Source organism: Erithacus rubecula, assembly GCF_903797595.1.
Source record: "Erithacus rubecula genome assembly, chromosome: 6".
Taxonomy (NCBI): domain Eukaryota; kingdom Metazoa; phylum Chordata; class Aves; order Passeriformes; family Muscicapidae; genus Erithacus; species Erithacus rubecula.
In genome coordinates this window covers 11,829,683-11,855,235 of record NC_136688.1, presented here as the reverse complement: position 1 = coordinate 11,855,235, position 25,553 = coordinate 11,829,683, and the positions used below count along the sequence as shown (strand labels likewise).

At 42.8% G+C, this 25,553-nt stretch overlaps 1 protein-coding gene across 4 annotated transcripts; it reads left to right on the top strand.

Annotated features, from left to right (window-relative positions):
- The first annotated feature begins 173 nt into the window (after positions 1-173).
- CTTN (cortactin) lies at positions 174-20,908 on the top strand. Of its 4 annotated transcripts, XM_079307969.1 has the most exons (17): positions 174-637; positions 3,409-3,492; positions 3,749-3,822; positions 5,095-5,224; positions 7,803-7,913; positions 8,338-8,392; positions 8,893-9,003; positions 9,828-9,938; positions 10,211-10,321; positions 11,600-11,710; positions 13,333-13,388; positions 13,857-13,926; positions 14,444-14,592; positions 17,520-17,609; positions 17,700-17,889; positions 18,767-18,838; positions 19,105-20,908. In XM_079307969.1, exons 2-17 carry the CDS (start codon positions 3,409-3,411, stop codon positions 19,239-19,241), a joined length of 1,662 nt encoding a protein of 553 aa, XP_079164095.1. In that variant the 5' UTR covers positions 174-637; the 3' UTR covers positions 19,242-20,908. The 4 variants fall into 4 exon arrangements, with proteins under 4 accessions (XP_079164095.1, XP_079164096.1, XP_079164098.1 ...); XM_079307970.1 differs by lacking the exon at positions 8,893-9,003 and having other exon boundaries at positions 448-637; XM_079307971.1 differs by lacking the exon at positions 11,600-11,710 and having other exon boundaries at positions 492-637.
- The last annotated feature ends 4,645 nt before the right edge of the window (positions 20,909-25,553 follow it).

Sequence of the window (25,553 nt, the reverse complement as noted above, 5' to 3'; positions counted from 1 at the left end):
ACCTGGGTTTTTTATCATCTTGTGTCTATTACAGATTGAGTTTGTGTGTTTATCTGTAATGGTATTTTTCGCTGGAAATGGCGTTCCTTGGGGATCTTCCCCTCCTCTAGAAGACGCTAACAGCGGACAACCCAGCACCTCCTACACAGTGGTTTAAAACCCCGTAGCTTTCATGGAGATCCCAGCCACGGGGGGATCTTTTGCCCACTGGTAGAAAGTGATGGAAAACCCTCGGGACGGAGTAGATGCGACTTCCAAAACATGACGGTGCAAAAGATTTTTCTTAAAAAAGAAAGAAGGATGTTCAAAATCGCACCAGCAACTCCCCTGTGGCCGTTTTAAAACTACTGATTGTGCATTTTTTGAGCGGCTGAAAAAAAACAGGGGCCAGAAGAGCTCTAGAAATAAATACCGATCATTGCGGGAGAGGCTGGCAGGCCTCGCGGGAGGCGCGTTCCCGCAGCCGCCCCTCCCGGCGGGGCGGAGCGGAGCCCGTCCCGCTCCCACCTGGAGACGGGAAGAGGAAGTGGGAGCTCGGGAGAAGCGGAAATTGCAGCAGCAGCGGCCGCCGCCAGCCTGGGAAGCACCGGCCGGGAGCCAGCGCCGAGGAGGAGGAGGCGGTGGCGGCAGAGGCAGAGTAAGGGCGGCGGGGCTGAGGGGGAGCCGGGCCGGGGCTCCGCGCACGGCCGGGGAGCGCAAGGCGGAGCTGGGGGGCGTCGCGACTCGGGTGGTTTTATTTTTTTGGTTGTTGGTTTTTTTTGTATGTTGTTTTTTTTTTGTTGTTGTTGTTTTTTTTTTTTTTTTAATTTTATTTCAACTCCGAAGCTGGGAACTTGAGGGGAAACGTCTGCGGCGGAGGCTCCCCACAGCAATGGTGCCGCGGCCGCCGCTCAGGGCCGAGCCGGACTCCGGCCGTGTGGCCCCGGGCAGCCTGGTTGGGAGCTGCTCCCGCTCCCTCAGCGAGCTCAGCGCTGCTGCCCCGAGCCCGTCCCTGCACCCCGGGCCGCGGGAGGTGCTGGCTGGGATGATGTGTGTGCCGATTAGTCATAGCAGCGCCCAGGAGCGCATACATTCGAGGCATATCTTTAGCCTGGGTTTGTGTTGGAAGCGTAGCGTTTGCTTCTTCCTTCAGGAATCATGACCACGTGAGCTAGTGAGTCATGAATAGATCGTGTTTCTCCTCATTCTGCCCTGGAATCGGTGCTGGAATAGCAGGAGGAAACCAGGCTCATTCCTGCTAGCTTTGGACTGGAAGCCCTGGTCGCTGGGGCTGCTCTTTGTGGAGTTCACTGAGTGCAGAGTTGAGCGGTGGAAAAATGTAGGCGTTTGTGCGCATGATTTGCAAAGAATCGTGGTGGATTCTAGATTTTGCACGGGAATGCGTGTGAAATCCTTCTTCCCTGCGCTATTGTTTGTGAGAGCTTGAGGAGGAAGCAGTGAAGCCCAGACTGAAGGATCCAGCTTTTCTTCTTTGAAATGTCCTAGCACAGCTGAATGAACAAAATGAGTCAATCGTGTGAGTGTAAGAAACAATTACTTGGGGGGGCAAAAAGTTGTGTTTGGCACAAAATGTCTAGAAATACACCATACACAGTACCCTTGTGTCAGCTCTCATCTTTTGAATTCTGTTCCTAAACATCTTGCACAGCATGGTGGAGCGCAGAAGGATGGATCCAAGACATCCCTCTTAGGAGAAGTTAGAAAGAACTTGGACACATGTTGAATTTCATTATTGAGCTGCTTGGCTTCTGCTTTCCAAGGTTTTTGGGGTTTTTTTTTTGGCGAGAGGTTGGATTTTAGTAGGTAAGAGTAGGACAATCTGATGCAATAATGTAAGAGAAGGCTTTAGACAGTATATTTCCAGGAGAGTATTAAACCACCTATGTTCTAAAGGTTTTGGTTATAAACTCATAGTCTCTGAGGTTTTTTGGATATGAAGTACTATTATAAAGGTTAGTTCCTTAACTGCCTGAGGAATTTGGAGAGGGGAGACTGAAAAAACATGTGGGGAAACCTGCTAATACTGTTAGGATGTCACCTGCTCTGCTTTTACACCCTTCTTCCAGGCTACTCCAGCATTTGCTACCCTGGTGTTTGGCTGTCAGTTTTTCTGCTGTTCTCACTCAAGTTACCAGTCCTGAAACGCTCCATAAAAGTGGCTCATCAGCTCATTCTGCCAGGCTGCAGAACAAGCCTGACAGAATGAGCTGTGGACTTTACCCAGGGTTTATTACTTATGCATTTAAGAGGGAGTGAGTTTTTATCCCACCCACTGAATTATGCTTGCGTGAAGTAAATAGCCTGTGAGAATTATCTTTGTAATCTGTTCTTAATAAGAAGGATAAAGATAAGTGGACAGAATGATGGTATGTTAAAAAACTGAACTCTAGTTGAATAGCAAAGAAAAATTAAATCCTTTCTCTGAAGTGTATTCTGAAAAAGCTGTGAGAACAGGCAGCTTGTAGTTTGATTGTTTCAGTTTTGCTTTCTAGAATGTATTTGTTTTGATTTGCATAGAATACAGGGTGCAAAATCCAGCCACTAGCACCAGGAAGATCCAGAATTCTGCTAACTAGCTGTATTCAGAAGTGTTAATTAAAAGCATCCAACTTGATACTCCACGAGGGATAAAGTTTCCAAAAAGTGAGAGGCCCCAAATCATTAACCTCTTGAAAGTGCTGGGTGTTGTTTCTAGAAGTCATTGTTTGCCTTTTTTATGAGTCTTGTTTCCTGCAGTCACCCTCTGTTTCCCCTGAAAGCCAGAGGAGGGCTGAGTTTGTTTGTACAGTGTCTCACCAAGGATTGCCTGAGGAGCACAGACACTCCTGTTCTCTGTTGTTGGAGCAGTGTCTGGGTTGTGTGCTAATTCTTAGAGTTGGGATTTCTGTCACTGTGATGAAACTCCCTGCATGGCAGAGGAGATTGTGCAGGTGTAATGCAGGTGAAGAACAATGCTGTGCTCACCATTTTTAACACCTGGGGGAAAAATCACCTATTCTTACACCTTGATTGTATGCACAGGATTCAGAATTAGCAGCAGGCTTTGGAAGTGCATGTTGGCTTGGAAACCTGTGTGAGCAGAAGTCTTTGAGTGCAGTGACTGCACAAAAAATACACATTAATTTGAGCAAAGAAAGGTGACTTTGTTCTCTTTGAAACAGCAATTGCTCCTAATCTTTTTACAGTGCAGATGGGAGAGTTAAGCAGGTTTGTAAGCCAGCTTGAGAAGACAGCCTGAGCATCAATGGTCAAACCTGTTTTCACTGCAAGCACACTTTTTGGTGATGTGATTAAATAACATACTTTATTGGGAATTTTGGATTGCATCTCCTTTGTCAGCTCCTGCACAAATCAAATGAGCTGGCATGTGAGGGGAGCGTGACCCTGCTTCTCCTGCTGGTGTTGCAGATGTGGAAGGCTACTGCAGGCCACACCGTGTCAGTCAGCCAGGATGATGGAGCTGATGACTGGGAGACAGATCCAGACTTCGTGGTATGGCTTTTGGAGTTTACTGATCCAGCAGTAGCATGTTCTGGGGCAGTTCCAGAGGAGCTCTGTGGGGTGGGAAATGTGTCTTGGCCAAATAAACTGTCAAGAGCATGTCCCTGGAGTGGAGGGGAAGTGAAGCTGCTTTTCTAACACTTGTGGTCTCAGTGACTGCTGGAAGCTTTTGCTGTGAGCTCTGAAATGTGTGTGATCAGTGATTTCTTTGAGTTTTTAACTCTCTTTTTATGTGTGTCCTTCACAGAATGATGTGAGTGAGAAAGAACAGCGCTGGGGAGCTAAAACTGTGAATGGGTCCGGCCACCAAGAGCACATCAAGTAAAGCAACTGTCTTGTGAAATGCATTGATAGGCACAGTCCCAAGTGACTTCTAATCAACTCATGATCTCAGTTACTTGTGTCTTCAGAATTAAAACAAGAGTCCCTGTAGAAGATTGATTATTTGACAGATTTCTGGTCTTTCAAATCTGTCAGTGTCTTCAGAGCTGAAATTAAGAACAGAAATATGGCATAGGGACTCTTAAATCTTCCTTTGTCACTGGAAATGTATTTTTTCCTGCTCTATAGATGAAAAGGTTGTTTTTGTGCTGTTTTGGTGCAAGAGCCAGTAGTGCCAGGGAAGAAGCTGAGGGATCTGAGCAGCTCCAGTTTGGTACTTTAAGAAAATGTTTGATCTGTTAATTCTTATACTTTGTTTAGAACACTTCTACCACCAAACTCATAAAAACCCTGGCAAAGTAACAAACGGAGCTCTCTGATGGAAAAGCAAATGAGTGCATCACAAGAGGGATATGTGAAACAGAAATGATGCATCTCCTAAATCTTGTATTAAAGAAGGTGTCTAGGACAGAACTTTAATGCAGTTTTAGGAAATATGTGATGCTGTAAACAGAGAGAGACTGAACTCTGGTTACTTCAGGGATCAGTGTTACTGTGCTCTATTTTGAGGGCAGTGGGGATTCCTGCTGGCTGAATTACACCTGAGGAAGCTTAAAACTCCGGTGGAAAGTGTTTAAAGTACAGATTACACCTTGGGTTACCCTTCTTTTCATAGCCTGCACTGCCCTCAGTTCAATTCCTATGAATTTTAAGGAATCACTTTAGGAAGAAGAGGTGCAAATTTCCTTACATTTTTATTTTGCAGTATAATGCTGTCCAGAATACTCTGTTAGAATTAGCCCTGATACCACAGGGGCTGTGTGACAAGAGATGATCTCATTCCAAAAAGCTGCTATCTAAATAGAAAATGTTGGGAAGAATTTGAATTAGGACATGAGGGAAAAAAAAAAAAGTGTTTCAGCCACAAATCAATTGTAGATAAAGGATTATTAAAATAGCAAAATTTCCTTCCACATTAGTCTTAAAACAACCAGTTTCTTTTTTTAAACAACATTTTGCAGTGGAATAAATCCAGTGTCTCAGAATATGAGGAAATGTTTTGTACACTGAAAAAACAGGAAGGGCTTGAAAAATACAAGTGATCCAATTTCTGGTTAAGATTATAGTTTTGTCAGCTTTATATTCTGCATCTTTATGAAGTTGCTTGCTAGAACTCTCTTATAAAAGTTGCTGCTTCATTGTCTCTTAAAGTATTCATCAGCTGAGAGAGAATGTATTCCAAGAACACCAAAACCTCAAAGAGAGGGAGCTGCAAACAGGACCAAAGGCTTCCCACGGCTATGGAGGGAAGTTTGGCGTGGAACAGGATCGCATGGATAAAGTAAGTGTGGATGGGGCTTCCTTGGGATGAGGTGATCAATGAAGGCATAAGCCTGGCCAGCACCACTCTGTGAGCTGAGCTTGTTCCAGCTTTGCTCTGGGGTATGCAGCGGCCCCACATGGTTTTGATTGATGCCAAGATTTCTGTGGAGTCAAGATTCAAGTTTTTAATTTTATGTTTCTAAATGAACAAAGAGCTTGGTGCATTAATAAATCCAAGATGATCTTTTTATTTGGGTGCTGGTCCAGCTCCTCTATGCATGTAGATAGAGACTGCCAAAAAATGAAAAAAGATGTACTTCTGTGTTAAAATCAGAGTGCAGCTTTGGTGAACAAGCAGCAAACAGTGACAAATAATGCAAGTAGTTAAAATACTGTACTTCAGTCAGATGGTAGGTTTTTTTTATACAAGGAGTTGATGGCTGCTTATGTTACATTGTTAAAAAAATTGTAATTCGTAGTATAATTGCTTTTGTCATGTGATAAATAAGCGTATCAACTTCTGGCTGCTTTCTTTCATGAGCTCTGCCAGGATAAGAATCAAAACATTTCTTAATAAGATAGTTTTCTTTATTTGTATTTTGTATTCTTGGCAACTTGACAGCTGTAAATTTTTTGCTGGATTCTCATATTCCAGACTTAATTGCTGTCCAGTTCTCAGTGGGCCTTTGAAGTGGGCTAACCTTTGAATTTGAGAAAATGAATTGCTGAGCAGATTCAACCACCAGCCCTGTTCTGTTGCTGCTCTCTAGTGTCAGCAGTTTATCCCTCATCTGTGTCTGTGGGGAAAAAGAAAGGAATAAAAGTCAGCAATGTTTCCCATAGGCCAGAATTAATCATGGGGAAGACCATGCTGGTCATGCCCATGTGGGTGATGGTGGTGTCAGGAGAGGTGTTCATGATTTCTGTTTGTAATAAATCTTTCTCCCTTGTAACTGTAGTTCTGAAGCCTTGTGGCTGAGATGTCTCCTTTGCAGGTATCTGTGCAGGTGTGCTACTCCTAAAGCTTGGCTTGAAAGCTTGGCCATTAAATCAGGGTTGCTGCAGCATTGTCACGGAGCAGGGTTTTGCTGCATTTAGGGCAAAACCTTGGTGCTGAGTAAAAATGAATATTTCCATCACTCTGTGTGCCATACATCCTGAGTTGATGTAAAATGCGCTGAAAAGTTATGAGGGTGTTTGACTGAAATACAGATTACAGAAAAAAATGTTTTTCTAAGTCTTTTCCAAAGAGGGTTTTGTTGTAATGCTTGGTATTTGGTGAAATGCAGAAAGTCCTGGTACCACCAAGAAAACACCACACTTATACTTCAGTTGGTATAACAGAAGGGAGATCAGGTAAAACCATGTAAAACCTAAAATTTTCAGAGCTTCATGTTTTCCATAAATGTAATGGGAAGAACAAAGAGGGGGAGAGCCTCTTCTGTCACATTTCACAGATACTGTGCTACATAATACCTGCAAAATGAGCCAGGAGTGTGATTCAGTCAGGAAAAGAAGGAGCTTTTGTAATGCTTTTGAGTTAAAGTAGTGTCCTGTTTTTGCCATCCTTGATCTCCTTAATCTGTTACCTGGCAAATTACTTCAGGCAGTAATGCTTTGCTTCCCTAATGACAGGGAATGTTCCCTCTAGCCTCTGTGTGGAAAAAAAAAGAGCAAATACTGTAAAATCCAGTATACTTATATGTACAGACACCTTGTGTCCTGAAATTAATTCACTTAAGTCCTGCTGCCTGGCACAGGATTGTCCAATGTTAGACTACTGGTGAGTTGTGGATTGCTCAGGCCAGTTCCCAGTGTTGGCACTGGGCAAGGAAAAAGCAATTTTGCTTGAGGTGTGAGGCTCCAGCATCAATTCCAGGGCTCCTTAGTACTAGGTCAGTGTAACATTAACAAGGGCTGTGTGAAGGCACTTCCAGGTGTGTAATTACATATCCCTGTGTCTTGCCAGTTGTTGTGGGGTGGATGGAGCTCAGCTTCCATTCAGCTCAGCTTCCAGGGCCGGGATGCAGGGCTGGAATACCTTTGGCACAGGTGTGGATGCATCTCCTCATGTTCAGTACCATTTTGCATGTGAGGAAGATGCCTAATTGTGATTTGTGCAGGAGACTTGGGTGCCTCCCTAAACCAAATGGCAGCTGGCTTTGGTTGTATTTGTATTGTTGTACAACAATATTGTTTTATTTGTTGCAGTCCCCTGTCAGCTAAAACAGATCCCTAAATAAACACAAGGCTGTGTGTTTCACCTAGAATTCACTTCAAATTCTGCATGAACACCATCAGGACTCCCTCTGTACCTGTCTTGTTTTCATTCCTGTGCTTTTGAAGTGCAAATTCAGGGCTTAAAGTAGTTCCCATAAAATGCAGTCACTTCCCTTGCTGGATTGGTAGCATGGCAGCATCCTTCTGGAGATTTCTCAAGCAAGTAGGGATTTCCAGGGAAGTTGGTTTCAACAGGAGGAGTGGCAGTGATGCATGTTGGTAACAAAACTCACCCTCAGGTTGCTTGGTGCAGTGTTTTGTCTGACACACAGGACTGTGTAGAACTGCTTTCTCTGAACTTTACCAATTTCTTCCAGTCAGCTGTTGGACATGAATACCAATCCAAACTTTCTAAGCATTGTTCCCAAGTGGATTCAGTGAAAGGGTTTGGTGGCAAGTTTGGAGTACAGACCGATAGAGTTGACCAGGTGAGTGATTTAATCTCCTCCTGCAGCCACCCACAGTGGTTGATTTTCTCCTTTTGTACATAAAACTCAGAATTCCAGTGCCTTGGGATGGTGGTGTGGGCTGCTCTTCCTGCTGTTTTTGAAGATTAGCAGAAGCTAACACTGACTTTTAGGGAGATAAATTACTGTTTAAAGCAGAGTAGAAAAAAGCCCTTGTAGGAAGTTGAGTTTGAAAGGAAGCTGAAAAGAGATGTTAAAATACTACTTTTTTATGTTCTTTGTCAAGTTAAGTTAAAGTTAGAGAGGTATTTATGCCCCCAATCCAGAAGATCAGAACAGTATGGAAAGACACAGGAACTTGCTGTGATCTATGTCCACTGAAGTGCATTCAGTTTTTCTCTTAATGCCTAACTCTGTCACACTTGTCATTTTATTTCTCTTCCAGTCAGCTGTTGGGTTTGAATATCAGGGCAAAACTGAGAAGCATCCCTCCCAAAAAGGTAAAGTGGGGACGTGGTCACCTGGGTGGGCACTTTTTCTATAAAAAATAGAGTAGATTCTTTCACTGTATGGGAAGTACCTCCTTTAGTGAGACCTCTTCATGACATTCTCAATTAATCAAATGGTGGAACAGAGGAGGAAAAAATTAATTTCCTAGCAGTTTCATGAGTTGATGGAGTTTTAAGACAAGGAAATAGGAAATAGTTGCCAGGAGTCTTTCTGAAGTGAGGTTCAAGGACGTGTAAGGGAGACTAGGAGTTGCTCTATTTGCTTTATTGCACCATGTTGGAAATAGGGAAAAAAATTAAAGGGAACCATCATAAGCTTTAGGACTGTTGCTTGCATCTTGTGTTTAAAATTAAACTAAATTTTATGTGCTAAAGCATTCATAATACTTCACTTCTGAAATAACTGGTTTTTCCCCTCAATTGCTAGGCTATGCTGTATCCATGACAAGTTACCTTCATGCTGTTTTTATTGTGCTTTACTCTCAATGCAGACTACTCAAGTGGTTTTGGTGGAAAATACGGAGTACAGGCTGACAGAGTGGACAAGAGTGCAGTGGGGTTTGATTACCTGGGGAAAACTGAGAAACACGACTCCCAGAAGGGTGAATAGACACGTGTTAGCAGGCTCCTTCCCTGGTGCTGTAGGCACTGCCCATAGGCCATGTTGTAAAATACTCATGTTTTATACCTCTTTTACTCCTAACCTGCTGAAAGGTAACACTGGGTAAAACTTACATTGCTGAAAACTTCGAATTCTGGGAAAAAAAACCCTAAAAAAAATTCTACCTGTTTTAAGGGATGGTCCTGGGCACACAGGTTTGTCTGGAGGTTTTTGTAGCTCCTTTTGAAAAGCTGTAAATCAAAATGTGCACTGAGACTGTGCACAGCTTAAGCACCACAGAGAAGTGCTTCTAGAAGAATCAGTTCTTTGTGGATTAAAACACTTAGCAGTGTTTAGAGTTAATATTGTGTTGCTGCTCAAAATTTCCAGGCGTATTCAAGCAAAAATTGATCATTTTATTGAAAAATGGGGATATTTTTGTCTTCTGGTTTCTGTTTATCCTGAATAAATGTTTGCACTCTAAAAATGCTGACAAGGAGCAGGGGGTATTTAAAATCATCCAGGCGGTTGCTGATGTGGGTTTTGAAGGTCACTTCGCCATAAGTGTCTTCAGAATTTTACCAAGGAGTCAGGCAGCTGAACGGCTGATATTGCCCAGCAAAATGCTATTTTATTTTCCACCCTGGAGAATTGTGTGTGCTGAAGAATTTCTGACTTCAGTGTCTGAAATCAAGTTTAACTGCAGATATCAGTGCTTCTTTTAAAACATGATGCAATGCTAGCAGCCCTGATTATCACAGTTTCTCAAAGTCATGATTTTGTTGCTGAACACTAACAAACAAAAATCTTCTCTCTTATCTCTAGATTATTCCAAGGGCTTTGGTGGTAAATATGGTGTTGACAAGGACAAAGTGGATAAAAGTGCTGTTGGCTTTGAATATCAAGGCAAAACGGAAAAACATGAATCACAGAAAGGTTTTTATTATCTTCTTTAAAAATAGTAACTCAGACCCTTTTAAACCTAGGAAAATACTTTGGGTTTTTTTGGGGGGGTGGGAGTTTTTAGCTTGTTTGGGGTTTTTTTGTGGTAAATGTGCATTTGTCCTATGTGTGTGCAGATTTTGGATCCCCTTAAACAAGTGAATGTATTATTAACAGGGCAGCTCACCACTTAACATATTCTGGGTTTTTTTTGAGATGTGATTTATAGCTGCAAATTGCAATTATATTTTCTGAAAACTTCACAGATTATGTAAAGGGCTTTGGAGGCAAGTTTGGTGTGCAGACAGACAGACAAGACAAATGTGCCCTTGGCTGGGACCACCAGGAGAAGGTGCAGCTGCACGAGTCCCAGAAAGGTACATCAGCTCACAGTTCCTTGCTGTTCTTTCTGCCTGCCCTCATTTTGACCTCCTGGTGCCTGTGTGAGCCCTGCCCTGGTGCCTTGGGCACAGCCTCTAAGGAGCTGATGTTTGGCTCCTTTCCTGTGTCTGGATTTTGTTGTCACTGGTTGAACTGGTGGCTGCAGAGCAGCTTTGGCACAGCTGACACCCAGCCCCTCAAAGTCCAGGATCAAGGCTAAATTCTCCCTTTATGAACCTGCAAGCATGCTGGATTATTTTTGTTTTTCAGTTGAGCTGTACAAACCACAGATTAGGAATTTCTTTGTGCTTTCCACAAATAAATTTTCCCTTCTGGATTCTGTTGTGTATACCCCCATTTCTGTGCAGGAAGAGTCGAAAACCAAATGCTGTCCTTTTTCCTGGCCTGTGGGATACCTATTCCTGTGAAATACTTGGTGCTCAGTAAAAATACAACTTCTTGTAAAATGCAGCTGTTGCTCCTCGGCCCTTTGCCTGTCACTGCTCATGACTTAAATTAATATTTTTTAAGTAGTGAAATTAAAGCTTCCTCAAAATATTGTTCTGTTGGGTGCTTCAGCAGGTTTGTTGTGAGAAGATTACCTGAAGCCCTTTTTTTCTGTGTCATCCCTCATTTTATAACACACATATATATTTTTATCTATAAATAAATATAAATATATATCTATGTATGTAAATGGCTGTTCTGTAGGCAGCACTAGGGAATGATCAGCTCTTAGCTGAAGCCATTTCTCCCTCAAGCTGCGTGACAGCAGGAATATTCCTCCTTCCTTTAAGGAATATCTGGGGGGGTGGTCTCTGTGGAGCCCATCTTCACACCTCTTTAAAAGTCAGCTCTCTGTACAGATGTTAACCATGCTGATGAAGGAAGCTCATTTGATTCCCTTGTATGTTTTGGTGATTATTTTGTTATTCTCTTGTATCTTTTGTTGTTTTGTTTGGGTGAACAAATTACCTGTGTGCCTGTGTTCATACCTTTGATCAAATGCAAGTGCGTTATGCAGTATGGATGAAAAGTATTGTGAAGTGGTTTTTTTCTGTGACTTCAGAATGGTGTTCTTATATCTGGTAAATCATCTCATGTTGAGTCTTTTTAAAATTTGCTTTTATGGAAGTGTCTTGAAATGCTTCTTTTCTTTCATCATCCAAAATTGCTGATAATTTAAGATATTGCAAAAATAATTTTGATTGTCTCTGGCTAAACTTCTTTATTTTCCTGCCTTGGTTTTAATGTATCCCATGTGGCTTTTTCAGACTATAAGAGTGGTTTCGGAGGGAAGTTTGGTGTACAGACAGAAAGGCAGGACCCATCTGCTGTGGGGTTTGATTACAAGGAGAAACTAGCCAAGCATGAATCTCAACAAGGCACCGTTTTCACTTGTTACTCTCTTACCAGTGCAGCCACTTCTCACACAGTCTGAAATAGTTTTCTGAGTAGAGCAACACCAGGAATGTGCAGACATTTTCTTTCGCTTCTATTCTTCCATGATCCAACAGTTTTCTTCATTTTACCCTTAAAATATTGCCTAAAGCAAGCCTGTGTTCAGGAAACACCCAGTGTTTAGTCAACAGCTCTGCAAAATCCTGAATAGTTAATAGCTGTACATACAGTGTGACAATAACATTATTATTAGTATGATGTTAATGAAGTCAGCCTTAGGGACTAAATATAAAGTTTTGCCTGGGTAAATAGGTGGAAAAATATTCAGACAATGACCACGCATGTAACCATTAACAAGCAATGGGCTGTGGCAAGGTCATTTTTAGATGATTGTAGTCTTTGAAAGAAACAAAGAATGTTTGTGATTCTTGAGTGAGCAAATGCTGTTGTAATGCTGTTTATTCATTGTGAAATAGTTGGGGTACAACCCATGAATTCCTGGTTTTCCATTATCTTAAAGTGAGGAGTCTGGAGCAGGAAAATGTAAGTGTAGTATATTTGTTGTGGCTGAAAATACATGCAAAGCTGAAGAAAATGAGATTATTCATCAATAGATGATATTCTCCTGTACTGTAGTGACACATTCCAGACCCTGAGTGCAAGCACTGCAGTGGCTGGCAGGGAGAGCCAGTGGTTTGGGGGCTGAGAGGAGAAGGGGTTGCATTCCAGGGATGGATAAGAAACATGGACAGTGTAAGGACACATTTCTACAACTCACTGCTGCCACAAAGAAGTGTTTTTCCAGCCACACACTCTTGCTGCTGCTGTTGTGCTGCTCTGGTGCTCCTCAGACATTCCTCTGAGAGCAGAAACCCCTCTCCTGTTTGGATTTGTTTGTTGTTTTATCCATGTCATTGAGTGAATTTGGGAGTGTGACAAGTGCTGAGGGCGGCTCCAGCTTGGAGGAAGAGTGTGCAGCTCAGAGCTGGTGTGGGATAGCACAGCCATTTCTGTTCTGTTGAGTTGCTTTAGGCAGCTAAAGCTGGCCTGTGCAGTTGCCCCTTTCCATGTGTAGAGCAGGAGTTGTCACCAGTGGCTTTAATGTTCACCAACTTTAATGTTCACAACCAAACCCACTGGAATGAGAAATTTGTTACATTTTCCTGACATTCACAAAGAGAAAAAAAGCCCAACAAAACCAAACACCTCTGTGGTCACCAAAGACTCCTTTGAGCAAAGCAAAATGGCTCAGGCTCCATGATTCCTGCAGAGGGCTCAGAATTGCTGCTGTCAAAGGCTGTGTTACAGAAGTGATGCATCAGGAAGGCTCCTCCCTTGCTCCTTGCTTGATGCCTGTTCAATCCTCTGCTTCATATTTACTCAGGGAATGCATGTGGCCCACAGTCTGTCATCTGCTGGTATTCCTGAGGGCTCCTGGGCTTTTGTGTCCTTTCTGCATCCAAGTCAAGTTGCATTTTCTCTGGTGACTGTCACTGGCTCTGCATGCAGCTGAAGTGGCTCTTTGCACCTGAGGTGGCTGTTTGCATATGGCAGTGAGGTGGGACGGGCACCCAACTCCCTGCTCTGAGCTTTTGTATCCTTTTAGATTATTCCAAAGGATTTGGAGGGAAGTATGGTGTCCAGAAGGATCGGATGGACAAGGTAAGTTGCTTCAAAGAGCCATGCAGAACAACCTGGTTAGATCTGTACTATATTTCTGAACAATTTTCCAGTCTAAGGGCAGAGTTTTATGCTTTTTTCAACCTTTAAAAAGCAGATTTATACACATAGAGCTGATGTCAGTTTATGTGGATTAGAGCAGCAGCAACTACACAATGTATGTTTATTGCCTTGTTTTTAGTTCTGATGAGGCACTCATAAACTTTTTTATTTTAATTAATAGGATTTTGATATGTTTAGAACTGCCTCTGAAGATTAATTCTTTCTAGCTTGACTTGCAGAAAGGATTATTCTGATTGTCAAGTCTTGATTCTTCCTGATTTAGTTTTGATGTTCTGCTGAAAGCCTTAGGGACAGTATCACAGCAAAGTATCTCAGATTGAGTCTGTGTGATTGTCTTAATGAATTTGTGGGGATTTTTACATGTATCCTTTTTGTTCTTACTGATAGAATGCTGCTACTTTTGAAGATATTGAGAAACCAACATCTACATATCAGAAGACCAAGCCAGTAGAAGCTGGTAAGGCATTGGCCTCAAGTCCTTTCTTTGGAGGTGACAATGTCCAAAATCCTGAGATATTGATGTAGTAGTGCTAAGTAAGGTTTATCCAGAGAGAGATGCTCTATTGGCAGCTCTTTAGCAACCTCAGATACTCTCCCTCCCTCCTTTAGAGGTTGTTTTGCTTTGTTCCAGTTTGCTTTTATCTCTTGAGGCTTGTCAGAGTTAAGGAAAGAAGAATAAAAAGCATGAGAATAAGGAAGGAATAAAGGAGAATAAACTGTGTAGGGTAGTGGTGGGGGCTGTACCATGAGGGACAGGAGGGAGAAGCATTACAGAGGTTTTTTTGGAAGAGAAATAAGGTGCACAAGAGGTTTGAGCTGGGAAGGGGGAGGAAGAAAGAGAAATAAAAGGACTTCCCTGACTGAACTATAAGCTCAGAGGGCTGAAAAGGAGAAATTCATAGCAAAAACTCATTCCAGGCTACTTTTATATAAAACCTGAAACATGATTTGACTTGAGTTCTTTTCTGTTACAGTTGCCAATAAAACAAGCAGCATCCGGGCTAACTTTGAGAACCTGGCCAAGGAGAAAGAGCAGGAAGATCGAAGGAAGGCAGAAGCTGAGAGAGCCCAAAGAATGGCCAGGGAGAAGCAGGAACAGGAGGAAGCTCGGAGGAGGCTGGAGGTCAGTAAGATTCCAATCCTATTGGAGCAGCCTTGTTTCAATGCAATGCTGGGAGAAAAGGGAACCTTTGAGGAAAGGTTCCTTCTTTCCAGCTGGCCTTTAAAGCTCAAAGTGTGTGTTTGTGCCTGTGCTTCTGCTGTGTTTGACTCTAGCTTGGCCTTTTCCTCCTGTACTTCTATCTTTTGACAGTCCCATATTCCCTTTGGGCATGGAGGAACTCATGAGCTCTGTGATCCCCAAAGGCCCTGCATGTTCAAGAAGTTTAACCCCATTGTGAGAGGTGATGATGCTGTTCCTTTGGGATCAGTGTTTTGGGAGATGGAGGTGGTGTAGAAAACAGCCAGGAGATTAGAGGAAGATAATCTTCCAAATGCTAATTGAATCTTACTTAGGGAATTTAAAAAATTGACTTTGCATTGGCATGGGTAAAAGCTTCATGATTTTTGTGTTATTCATAAGCAAGATAATTCCAGGACAGAAACTGCATCTTATCTGCTTTATGGAATTTACATATTTGTTTGTATTAGTTTGTATTAGAGGATTCTAAGGCTTGACATTATGAATTTGTAAGACTATGAAAGAGTGCCTGGTAGGCTCTCTAAAGTGATAGATTTTATTTTTTATTTTTTCTTGTTTCCCCTTTTGCTGTCATCACCTATTTTGCCTTATGGCATCACAAGGTGCAGTGTGAGCATATGTTCACTGCAGAAATGTATCACGAGCTGAATGGGAGCTCATCTTCTGTGCATCATTGTAAGGCTGCCTTTCTTCCACATTTTAATACCTTCCCCCAAACACTCCTGGGGTTTCTTTACTGTGCTGGAGAAAAGCTGGGAGATGAAGAGGTCATGGAATGTTTTGGATTGGACCTCAATTGCTGTCTTTTTTTTAAATTACTTTGTTGTCTCAGAAGTTATATTAGTTCTCTACTGGTATTTTTGCTGTAAATGCGGGTTAAACCCAATCCATTTTGCTAGATTTTTCTTCATCAGTGCTTCATCAATGATTCTGTTGCCTGGACACATTTGAAGTTTTTTTCCCCCAGAGCTGCTATTTAAATTTCCCTGTAAGCAGATGATTAATGTTCTTACAGCCTGAACATCTCCATGGTTAATTGTGGGACTCTGCAGGCACAGAGAGAGGGGGGATGAGGTTGAGGGGAACTGAAATGGTTCTGTTGGCACTGCCCCTTGCTCCCAAGCTGAGCAGGGGGAAGGGCAGGGATGTGATCCGCACCATCCACAGAGTGCAAAGGGCAGGAATGGACTCTGACTGGAGTGAACTTTATTTTTGTCAGTGAACTTCTTCATACAAAAGAATAAAGCCTCACCTTCAGAGGATATGTGGACATAAACACTCCTGTAATGGGAATGTACACGTGGACTGCATTCCTTCCAGAGCCCTGGTTACTGGTAATCCTTGTTCTGGTTTGCTTTTCACAAATGTCACACAGGCAGAGAGGGTGCTCAGGGAACTCTTCTTTGATGCCTGGGTTGAGTCAGTGCTTCCTCATGATTTCACTGTTCTCTGCTGCCTTGCAGGAAAGGGCAGGATGCTCTTTCACATGGAGCGTTTCATTGTGGAACAAAACCCAGCCTGAGGGGAACCATGCAATTTAAATGTTTTATGGCAATTACGTTGTGTCTATCCTAAACGGTAATCTGGATTGCAGACCCATTTCCTAGGGCAAATTAGTCAAACTGTTGCCAGATTTGCCATCATTAATGGATTGATAGTGCTTACTTTGTCCCCAAACTTAAGTTTGACTTCTAATAATCACTTTGCTGGTGTGTTTTTATCTTTTTTATCTGTAGTGCAGAAGTTAAAAGTGGGGGAGGGTTTGCATCTGGAGAGATTTTTTCCCAGAAAGCACAGCACTAAGCTTTGAATTGTCTTCAAAGCTGGCTCTGCTCTCAAGACACACTTTGCTTTCTTTGTTAGCTGTATTTTTTTCTGAGCTATGACCAGCAAAGGAAATGAAAAACTTTTTTGCAACAGAGTCCTACCACTACATCTCTGTACTGCCATTTCTCCTGAGAATCCTTTGGGGTGTTACAGCTTGATGGGCCTAAACTATTGGAGTGCACAGATTCTCATTGCACACATCCTCTCCTCCTTTTTTCAGTGAAGAAGACAATTTGGCCCTGGATTCATGGTTTACTTTTCCCCTGTGGTAAAGAGAGGCAAATGAAAGTTATCTGTTGGAATAGTTACCTTGTTTTGTGTCATGTGAATAACACTTGTCGTGGCTCCCTGAGTGGCTTTCCAGTGATTGTGAAATTGCCATGTGATTGACAGGTGGGATGGCACAGTGTGAAGCACTTAAGTGCCAAAACAGATCCACATTGTGTAACAGAACACAAAAGCAATACTGCTTTTATTTCTACCATATCTCTTCACTCCTCTGAACATTGGAGTCCTCACTATTGGTGTATAGGGCCCACTTTTGTCTGATTGATTCAGTCCTTTGCCTTGGCAGGATGTTTTGCAGACCTGCCAGAGCTTGCCACGACCATTTTTGATCAAAGACAGTTCATCAGTGGTGCACCCAGAACAGAAGATGTGTGGGCTTCAGGTTCTGTAAACTCAGGCTGAAATGGGACTTGTGGCCCAGCCAGCTGATGAACAGAATGAATACACTGAGCACCAAAACCGTGCAGCTCCTCTGGAGATGGGCCAAACAACTCTGGGGTTCTGTTTTTAAACACGGGCAGACATAAGTGCCCTGGGGGTTCTGTTTCTTCTCTTTTTTCTCTTCTGTTGTGCTGCATTTGTGGTGCTCTGCTTGGCCCAGTCAGCCCACTCCTCCTGTGACCACTGCAGTTCATTGCAGGATATGCTGCCTGTCCTTCCTTCTGGAGGGCTGTCTCTTGGTCACCTTATCTGTGACTGAACTGCACTGAAGTTTTCCTTTCTCCTGGATTTAGGAGCAAGCTAAAGCCAAGAAGCAGACTCCACCAGCCTCTCCTGTCACGCAGGTGGCGGAGCAGAAGGTGCCCCCCAGCTCGGTCTACGAGGTTTGTTGGGATGCCCTTTGCATGTGGGCTTTGATCCTGAGCACAGGAAGCTCTTCACAAAGCCCTGACTGCTCCCCTGTCTTCCTGCAGGATGCAATTTCCTACGAAGCAGGGTCAGCCTGCAAGAGCTCCAGCCCATCCTACCCTGCTGCCCAGGAGCCAGAGGCTGGCTACAAAGCAGAACAACCAGACTACCAGGAAGCAGTGAGCCAGCGAGAGACGAAGTACGAGCCAGAGACTGTCTATGAGGTGGCAGGAGCAGCAGACCACTACCAAGCAGGTTTGTGTCCCATAGCAAACCCTTTAGGATAAGAATTATTTCCTTGTGCAAGAGCTTAATGAGCAGCTGTGCTGGTAGCACACTGTCCTGGCTTGCTAAACTCTCAGTGCCATGAGACCTTCTACATTCCCCACCAGCAAACTTTAATTAGGAAACTAATAAATGGCTGCAGCAAGGTGTTGAAGTTAGTTAACTTTTGTGAGATGAAGTTGGAGTAATTACAGTGCTCTCCAGGGTCTCAGTTCAAAAAGAAATTCAGAGGTAATCATTCCCATCCCATGGAATGTAACTCAACATGAGAAGAAAGCACCGAGCTGGAGATTAAATGTGTGCCATGCCGGCAAAAAACTCCATAAATTCTTGGAGTTTGAAATTGATGTGTTGGGTTCTGTGCCATGAGGGAGTGGAGTAGGGATCTATGAAACTGTGAGAGTAAGATTCTTTTGAAATCCTGTTTTTTTCCTCACCTCTTCTGGTTACTAAATGAGCTGCAAAGGATGAACCTGCTCTGTACAAAAACCTGGGAATTTTAAACAGGCCCCTTTCTGCCCCCCTTGTATGCACTTTTGTATTAATTATTCTCTTACACAGTGATCTTGGGCTCAGCTGTCCTGTCACATTTTACAGAAGCAGTACTGGGCTGATTGGTTTTATGTAGTTCTGTGCTCAATGTCTCTTGTAAATGCTTCTTTTCATGCTTCAGTTGTGTGTGATTGAGGGGAAAAAGTCCATGCAGAAGGAATGGCAGCACTGCTGAAATCTGGCATGGGTTGTTGCCTTCTTTCTGTGTGGGTTAGCAATGCAATTGAAGAAGCACCACAGGAAAGAACTGAGGGTGATAATGCACTTCATGTTTTCATTGTTCTCCTCTCTTCAGAAGAAAATGCCTATGATGAGTATGAAAATGAACTTGGGATCACAGCCATAGCCCTTTACGATTACCAAGCTGGTGAGCAAAGCTCTTGTTGTCACCCTTTGGCTTTGAAAGCTCTCTTCTGCATGAGATAAATCCGGATTTTTCCTTTGCCTTTTTAGGTCTCTTATGGCAAATGATAAGTCAGGGATTTGGGGGTTTAACAGGGGTGCAGATTCAAAATTCCTGGGTGCTGTTTTTGGGAATGGTGGAAATTTCCAAAAAGCTGTTTGACCCAAGTGCTGGGGCTGTTGTGAGCCCTTGGCTGTGTGGGTGCCAACCCTGCTGGTTTCTCTCTGCAGCGGGTGACGACGAGATCTCCTTCGACCCCGACGACATCATCACCAACATCGAGATGATCGACGATGGCTGGTGGAGAGGGGTGTGCAAGGGCCGCTACGGCCTCTTCCCCGCCAACTATGTGGAGCTCAGGCAGTAGGGACTCCTGCTGCTGCTCATGCCTTAACTCCCCAGCCCACACACCACTTCACACACTACAGAGAGACCATGAGGCTTTCCTGAGGATGGAGGGGTATATGCATATGGCTTTTATATTTAATACTTTGCTGATGCTTTTTAAAACGTTGATGCCACAGAAATCGCTAATATATTGTAACTACTCCGTCTTTCACTGAGGCTCTTGGGATTTATTTTCGTCTGGAAACATTTCTTCTCTGCCAAATTAGCCAAGCCTTTTGGAGGACAGGTAGCTGTCTGTTGTAATATTGCATGTTTTACTCCTAAGTGAGCAGATTTAGTCACGTGTTCAAGTCTAGTTAGTCTTCCACTAAGCGTTTGCAGCTGAGAAAGTCATGGCTATGCAGGCTGTTTGCATTTCCACCAAGTGGGGAGGACTGGAGAGGTGCAGAATTATTTTTATTATTTTCTTTTTTTTCTTTTCTTTTTGTAATTATATTCCAGATAGTGCTTGAAGAAAAGAAAATGTTTGAAAATTGCAGCTAATGACAGTTAATCAAATACTGTCCAATATTTATGGAATATTAATGTTATGAAGGAAACAGTCTGGTACTTTTTTTCCTTCTCTTTTAAAGTGGAGCTCCTTGACTCTTTAATTTTTTTTCCTCTTTTTAAATTATTTTTTTCTTGGTCCTGCTCCTCCTGCTTATGTTATCCCAGAGGAGTGCTGCAAACTCTAGCACTGATTGTCCCAAATTCCTTCACTCTGTTGTTTTTGCTTCACCCTCCTCTTTTCCCAGGAAAACTTGGAAAAGTTACTGTGCAAGTGTTAAGTCACCCAAGGAGATTCCTGCTTGTTCAGAAGGAAACTGGCCTCCAGATCTGCAGGAATATTCCCATTGCTTTAAATGGGAGGAAAAGGCAGGAGAGGTGGGATTGCAGCTGTATTCTTGTGCAGTGCATCCATGCTCACACAAGGAAGGGCTGCTGAGCAGTAGTGACATTTTATGGAACCATTTTCAAGTCAAGGAATGTTAATCATTGGATTTGAAACACATGTAAATGATATCCATTTTTAAACCAGATAAGACTTTTTTTTGTACGTTCAACAGAAACTGCTAGTACTGTTCTACTAAACATCACAATTAAATCGGATTGGTTTTTGGTTTGGTTTTGTTTTGTTTTGTTTTTTGCCAAAACTGAAATTCCTGTTACTCTAGAAAGCTGACCACTGCAGTTTTAGGGTCCCTACCAAAGATAGCAAGTTGCATCCAATAGTGCACGTGTTTAGTGTCTGTACTGTCTGTTTCCACTTTCTGATCAAAAGGGAAATGGCAAATCTGGTGTAGCAGCCAAGAAAGAATGCAGAGACTTCTGTTGACTCTAAATTTGGACCAATGGAATAATGGAAGGCCTGTACAAAATGGTGAAATGTACAGAGTATATCGAGGGAGAAGGCATCATGTTGAACCAGTTCTTGGATGGTTGGGACAATCCTTCATGAATGTCACATGTGTCATGATTATTATTACTACTTTTTTCTCCTTTCCATGGTCTCATATCTGTGTTGTATTTGCATTACTAGGGTTGGGTTTTATATGCAGTTTATTTTATCCGATTTTGCATAGAACACCTCATAGGGATATGATTTTTGTAAATTAAATAATTCAATAAACTTTTTGAACCATTTGCATGGAATATTTTTTTTTCTTTAATAATTTCCTTTTGAAAAATCTTAGCATCAGGCTGAGCTGTTGTTTCATGTGCCTGTTACTTCTGCTAAAAATAGTGGTGGGCTGCAGGGTTTGTGGCTGCTCCTGGATTTTGGGAATGCTGGTGGCAGCAGGGCACCGAGTGCTCTTGAAAGCACAGACATGGGTTATATCAAATAAACTTTTCTCTCCCATTAAAGCTGTCCTGCTCTTGTTCGTGGCAGGGTGGGTTGTTCTCAAGGCTTTGTTCCTCTCAGTCCTGCCTTGCTGTCCAAATTTTACAGTTCCAACCCTGAACTTCTCTGGGAATCTGGTGCTTGATGCACCTCTGGAAACAGCAAGGAAGAAAATCCTAGCAGTCTTTCATTGATTCTTTAATTCTGCTGGTGATTAATGCTACTTGTAGTTCATGGATTGCCTCACCTTGTGGAGAAGGCTTTACGGAGTGGAGAAATTCTCAGTCATGAGACACCCCTGGCTGTCTAATCTGCTGTTGGCTGTTGATTTTTAATTTAAATAGATTTTCAATAGCAAGAATCAACCAACCTGGATTTCTTTTTTTTTAGCTTTTAACCAAGGAAGAGATGCAGGAGTCAGGAGAAATCACGAAGTGAAGCACAGGGACCATCCCCAAGTGCTGGTTTGGCTTTGCAAACGCAGACTTTAAGCCACCTCTGATTTTCTGAGACAATCCAGTTTAGCAGGAGCTTTTCCAGTGCAGCCCACAGACATTGAATACTCCAAGTCAGCTCCTGCTGGGGTCAAGTTCAAGAGCTCTTCCCCTTGCTGCAGGCTTTTCCTTGTTAGAAAGGGATGTGGAGCCTCCACAACTCAGGCTGCAGTAATGTCCATATCTATCAACAGGATGCCCATGGAGTGATGCTGGATTTGTACTAAATTTGAAGAAGCTGCTTCAAATTCCTCTCACGTTGAGCACATTTCTACAGGAGCTGCTGCAACGTCCCTTAATGAAAGTGAGACACTAATCTATGAGCAGAGGAAAAGAGCAAAAATCAATCGATCTTGAGGCCAAGTGTAAAGTAGTGCCCTGGATTGCTTCCAAAAAGGGAATTTGGATTGATCATAGTAGCTTCACTTGATAGATTTGTCACAGGATCCAGGAAGCTAGGACAGAAAAAGAAGCACTACATCTTCCACTGCCTGGGAAGTGCTTCACACGCAGCAAGGCAACCCTAAAAGGAGGAGTGTGGTGCTCTGGTACAGCTTTGCCAAAAACAGTCTGATGGCCAGGTGGAGTCAGGCAAAATTGATTAAATAATTACTTTTAAATATCCAGAAATTTAAAAATATTCTTTTCATCTATTTCTAGCAGAATTCTCATTAAAAAAAAAAAAAAAAAAAGAAAATTATCCTTAGAGAGCTGGGCTCACATGACTTCCCAGGCCAGTGTTTGCTGTTCCTGATGCCAGGAACATGATGTCTTCTGAAGTTTCGGGTAGCACAGCAAAAATCACTGTGACAGAGATACAGGAATTGAAAGCTAAACAAGATTTGTTAATTTCTCTGGCCTGCAAACTCCACTGCACAGGGGGAGTCCTAAGTGAGGAATAAACATCAGGCTAATGGCAAGTCAGGAACAGGTATGGCTGGGAATCTCATTTATTTGGATTTTGTTTTAGAAGGTCTGGAAGGCCTGGAGAAGCTTTGGAGAAACTCTGTATTTTGCTTTCCTGCCTCCCCAGTGCTGTGATTATTGCCATCAGTAATTATTGGCCTTTCTTTGAGAGCAAAGCACAGACAGAATGACCGTATCAGCAGGAGTGCAAAGACATTCCCAAAACAGCCTTTTGTTGGATCTTGGTCAGGGATCACCATTGGCTGAAGTTTTAGAAGGGAGGGAGCTGTTCCCTGCCAGATCCAGAGCCAGGAGCAGCTCTTTGTTCACCGTCCCAAGTGCCACTCAGAGCTCTCGTGTTCCACACCAGAGCCAGGGGCACCCAAGTTACCCTGAATAAAACAGAAGTGCCTCCGTGGGGAAGATCAGCCAAGGGAGAAATGCAGGAGGGGCAGTTCTGCAGCCAGGTGTCCTTCCCCAGGTGCTGGCCCTCCTTTCCTTGCTCATTCCCCTCAGCAATGTGTGCTTGTTTCATCAGTTGTTCATTTACACTTGTCCTGCTCCTGTCACGTGTTGATACAGGTGCAACATCCCTGCTGCTCTGTGCCCTGGACACTGGCACATCCCAGCCTGGGAGGTAGCTCGAGTTCAAAATCAGTTATTATTGAAATTATGTAGAATTATTCAATTATTTAAAAGCCACATAGATGGCACTTGGGGACATGGTTCGGTGCAGGGCTTGGCAGTACTTGGGGGAACAGATGATCTTAGAGGACTTTTCCAACCTGAACAGTTTTATGATTATTCCCAGGCACACAGAGTGCTACTACAGTTACTGGAAAAATACAAGCTCCTGTCTTATCCTGAATTCATCAGTATGGCAGCTATGAAATAAATTAAAATTCCTCATTAACAAAGCCTCTTTTGGCTCTGCCTCCTTTGTGTTTACACAATAGGACAGAAAACCTTTACGTGGTCAGCAAAGCACTGATAAAAATAATGGCCATCAAAATCTCAGGCTTAAACACAGCCTAGGAGTATTGCAAGTTGGCAACAGGATTGCTCTACTGAATGTTGGGTATTATTTCTAGTGCAATCTGGAAACAGATCCTCCAGTGAGTTCATTCTGAGTTCTGCTGCTTTTGAAATTGCACTGCTGCTGATTTGCACTGGAACCACCTTTTCCTTCTCTAAAAGCCCAGATATCAGTCTTGGCCTTCAGCTTTTGTGGCTGATAACTGCAAACAAATCTGAATGTTCTTTTGTTTAGATTTGATATCATGAGGGAAAATATGGAAGTTCATTTATTCAGGAAGAACAAGAGATCAGTCAGGAAAAAGAAGATGTCCTGAATATATATATATATATATATATATATATATATAAAGGCAGTTGTACAGCAAAAATATTCAACAATTCTTAGACTTAAACCCCAGAGAAGCCAGGGCTTATTTCTGTGGGAGGTTTTATTTGAACCTCCATTTACAGTGCAGGGATAAAACTGAGTCTTGTAAAAAAACCCAAGAACCTCAAATAATGAGATAAAACTTTTTTTGTTTTTTTTGTTTTTAGTAGTGGAAGTGACCAGTATAATGAAATATTTGGCACAGTCCACTGGTGTCCTGATAGGTAGCCCTGTTGTCCTTTAGGGGACAGTGAATCATGCACAGCCACACATTTGTTTCTGGGTTTTTAAAAATGAATGTTGGTTTTGCCTGTCAAATCTCTGAAATTCCTCACAGGGTTTCTTACTGTGGTTAATAAGTCTGATGGAGCATCCTTACTTTAGAACATAGGAAATTTTGCTGAAGCTTTAGGCATTATAGAAACTGCTATAAATTTTCTGTTGTTCTTGCAGGCAAGTTGAATAAATCCACCAATGATCTTTAGCTGTTTTCTTTCTTAAAAAAAAAATTAAAAATAGAGCAAACCAAGTCAATAGAACAAAAAACCCAGAACCTGAATGTAAGGACTAAATGGCACTAATTAGCAGGAACACTGGGGCTTGTGCAACCTTGAATTTAATCCATAAGGAGCTGCAGATCAGTATTAACTGTTAATAATAACTGTTTTATTTCAGCTATTTTGTGCTGACAAGAGGATGCAGAGCTGTGCAGAGGTGGAAATTTTATCTTTCCTGAACAAACTTTTGCCCTTTTTCCCTGGAGTTCATTAATGCTGCAGCGAGGTTTTAGGTTTGGCATGTTTTGGGTGCAATATCCCAGGTTTTTTTTCTCTGTGCCAGAGCTTCATCTGGTGCTTCAGTATTAATATAATTTATGGTTTTCAAAAGAATCATAAAACCCTGGAATGGTCTGGATTGGGAAAGACCTCAAAAGCCATCTCATTCCCCTTCCCTGCCATGGCAGGGACATTTTCCACCAGCCCAAGCTGCACCGGGAAAGGAGCCTGGAATCCCTCCATCCCGATTTTCTCAGCTCACAGCTCTGGCAGAAGAGTTCACGAGAAAGTGCCCCAGTATAAATTGTGTGCCATGAGAAGTAAATCCCAGATTGTTCCCTGCTGGACACCCCAGAACAGCCCCATTCTCCTCCCCATTTGGGCTCTATCCCCGTTTCCAGCCTGAATCCATCCCCAGCTGGTGAGGAGTTATTCCAGCACTAACATTCCCTTCAGTCACCCCCTCCCATGGCAGTTCACCCATCACATGAGGGGAAAAATCAGACACCTCTTTCCAGCCTCCATTTTCAGATCAAACAAAGCAAGTCCTTCCCAGCTTGCTCCAGGCCCTGTTCCCAGCATAGCAGCTGATTCCCACACTTATCCTACCGGTCCCGCTGCTGCCGAGCTCCTGTGAATGCCCTCCAGCCCCTGACATCGACAAGGATTTATTCCTTTTTCAAATTTCCTTGCCTTTCTTTGTGGCTGGGTATTGTGCATGTCTTTGCCAAGCTAAATTTCTCTTCTTTCCTGTCTCTGACAGAGCAGTCCCATGGAATTCCTGGCTGGATTCTATGCTTGGTGTGTGTGCTACAAGAAAATTCTCCCCGTTTCCGTGGCTCTGGGATTTCCAGCTGATTTTCCC

Coding starts and splice junctions, on each gene's coding strand:
- CTTN (XM_079307969.1), top strand. CDS start 3,409: ATGTGGAAGGCTACTGCAGGCCACACCGTGTCAGTCAGCCAGGATGAT. Junction 5,225..7,802: donor AACAGGATCGCATGGATAAA/GTAAGTGTGGAT, acceptor AATTTCTTCCAG/TCAGCTGTTGGACATGAATA. Junction 18,839..19,104: donor CCTTTACGATTACCAAGCTG/GTGAGCAAAGCT, acceptor TTCTCTCTGCAG/CGGGTGACGACGAGATCTCC.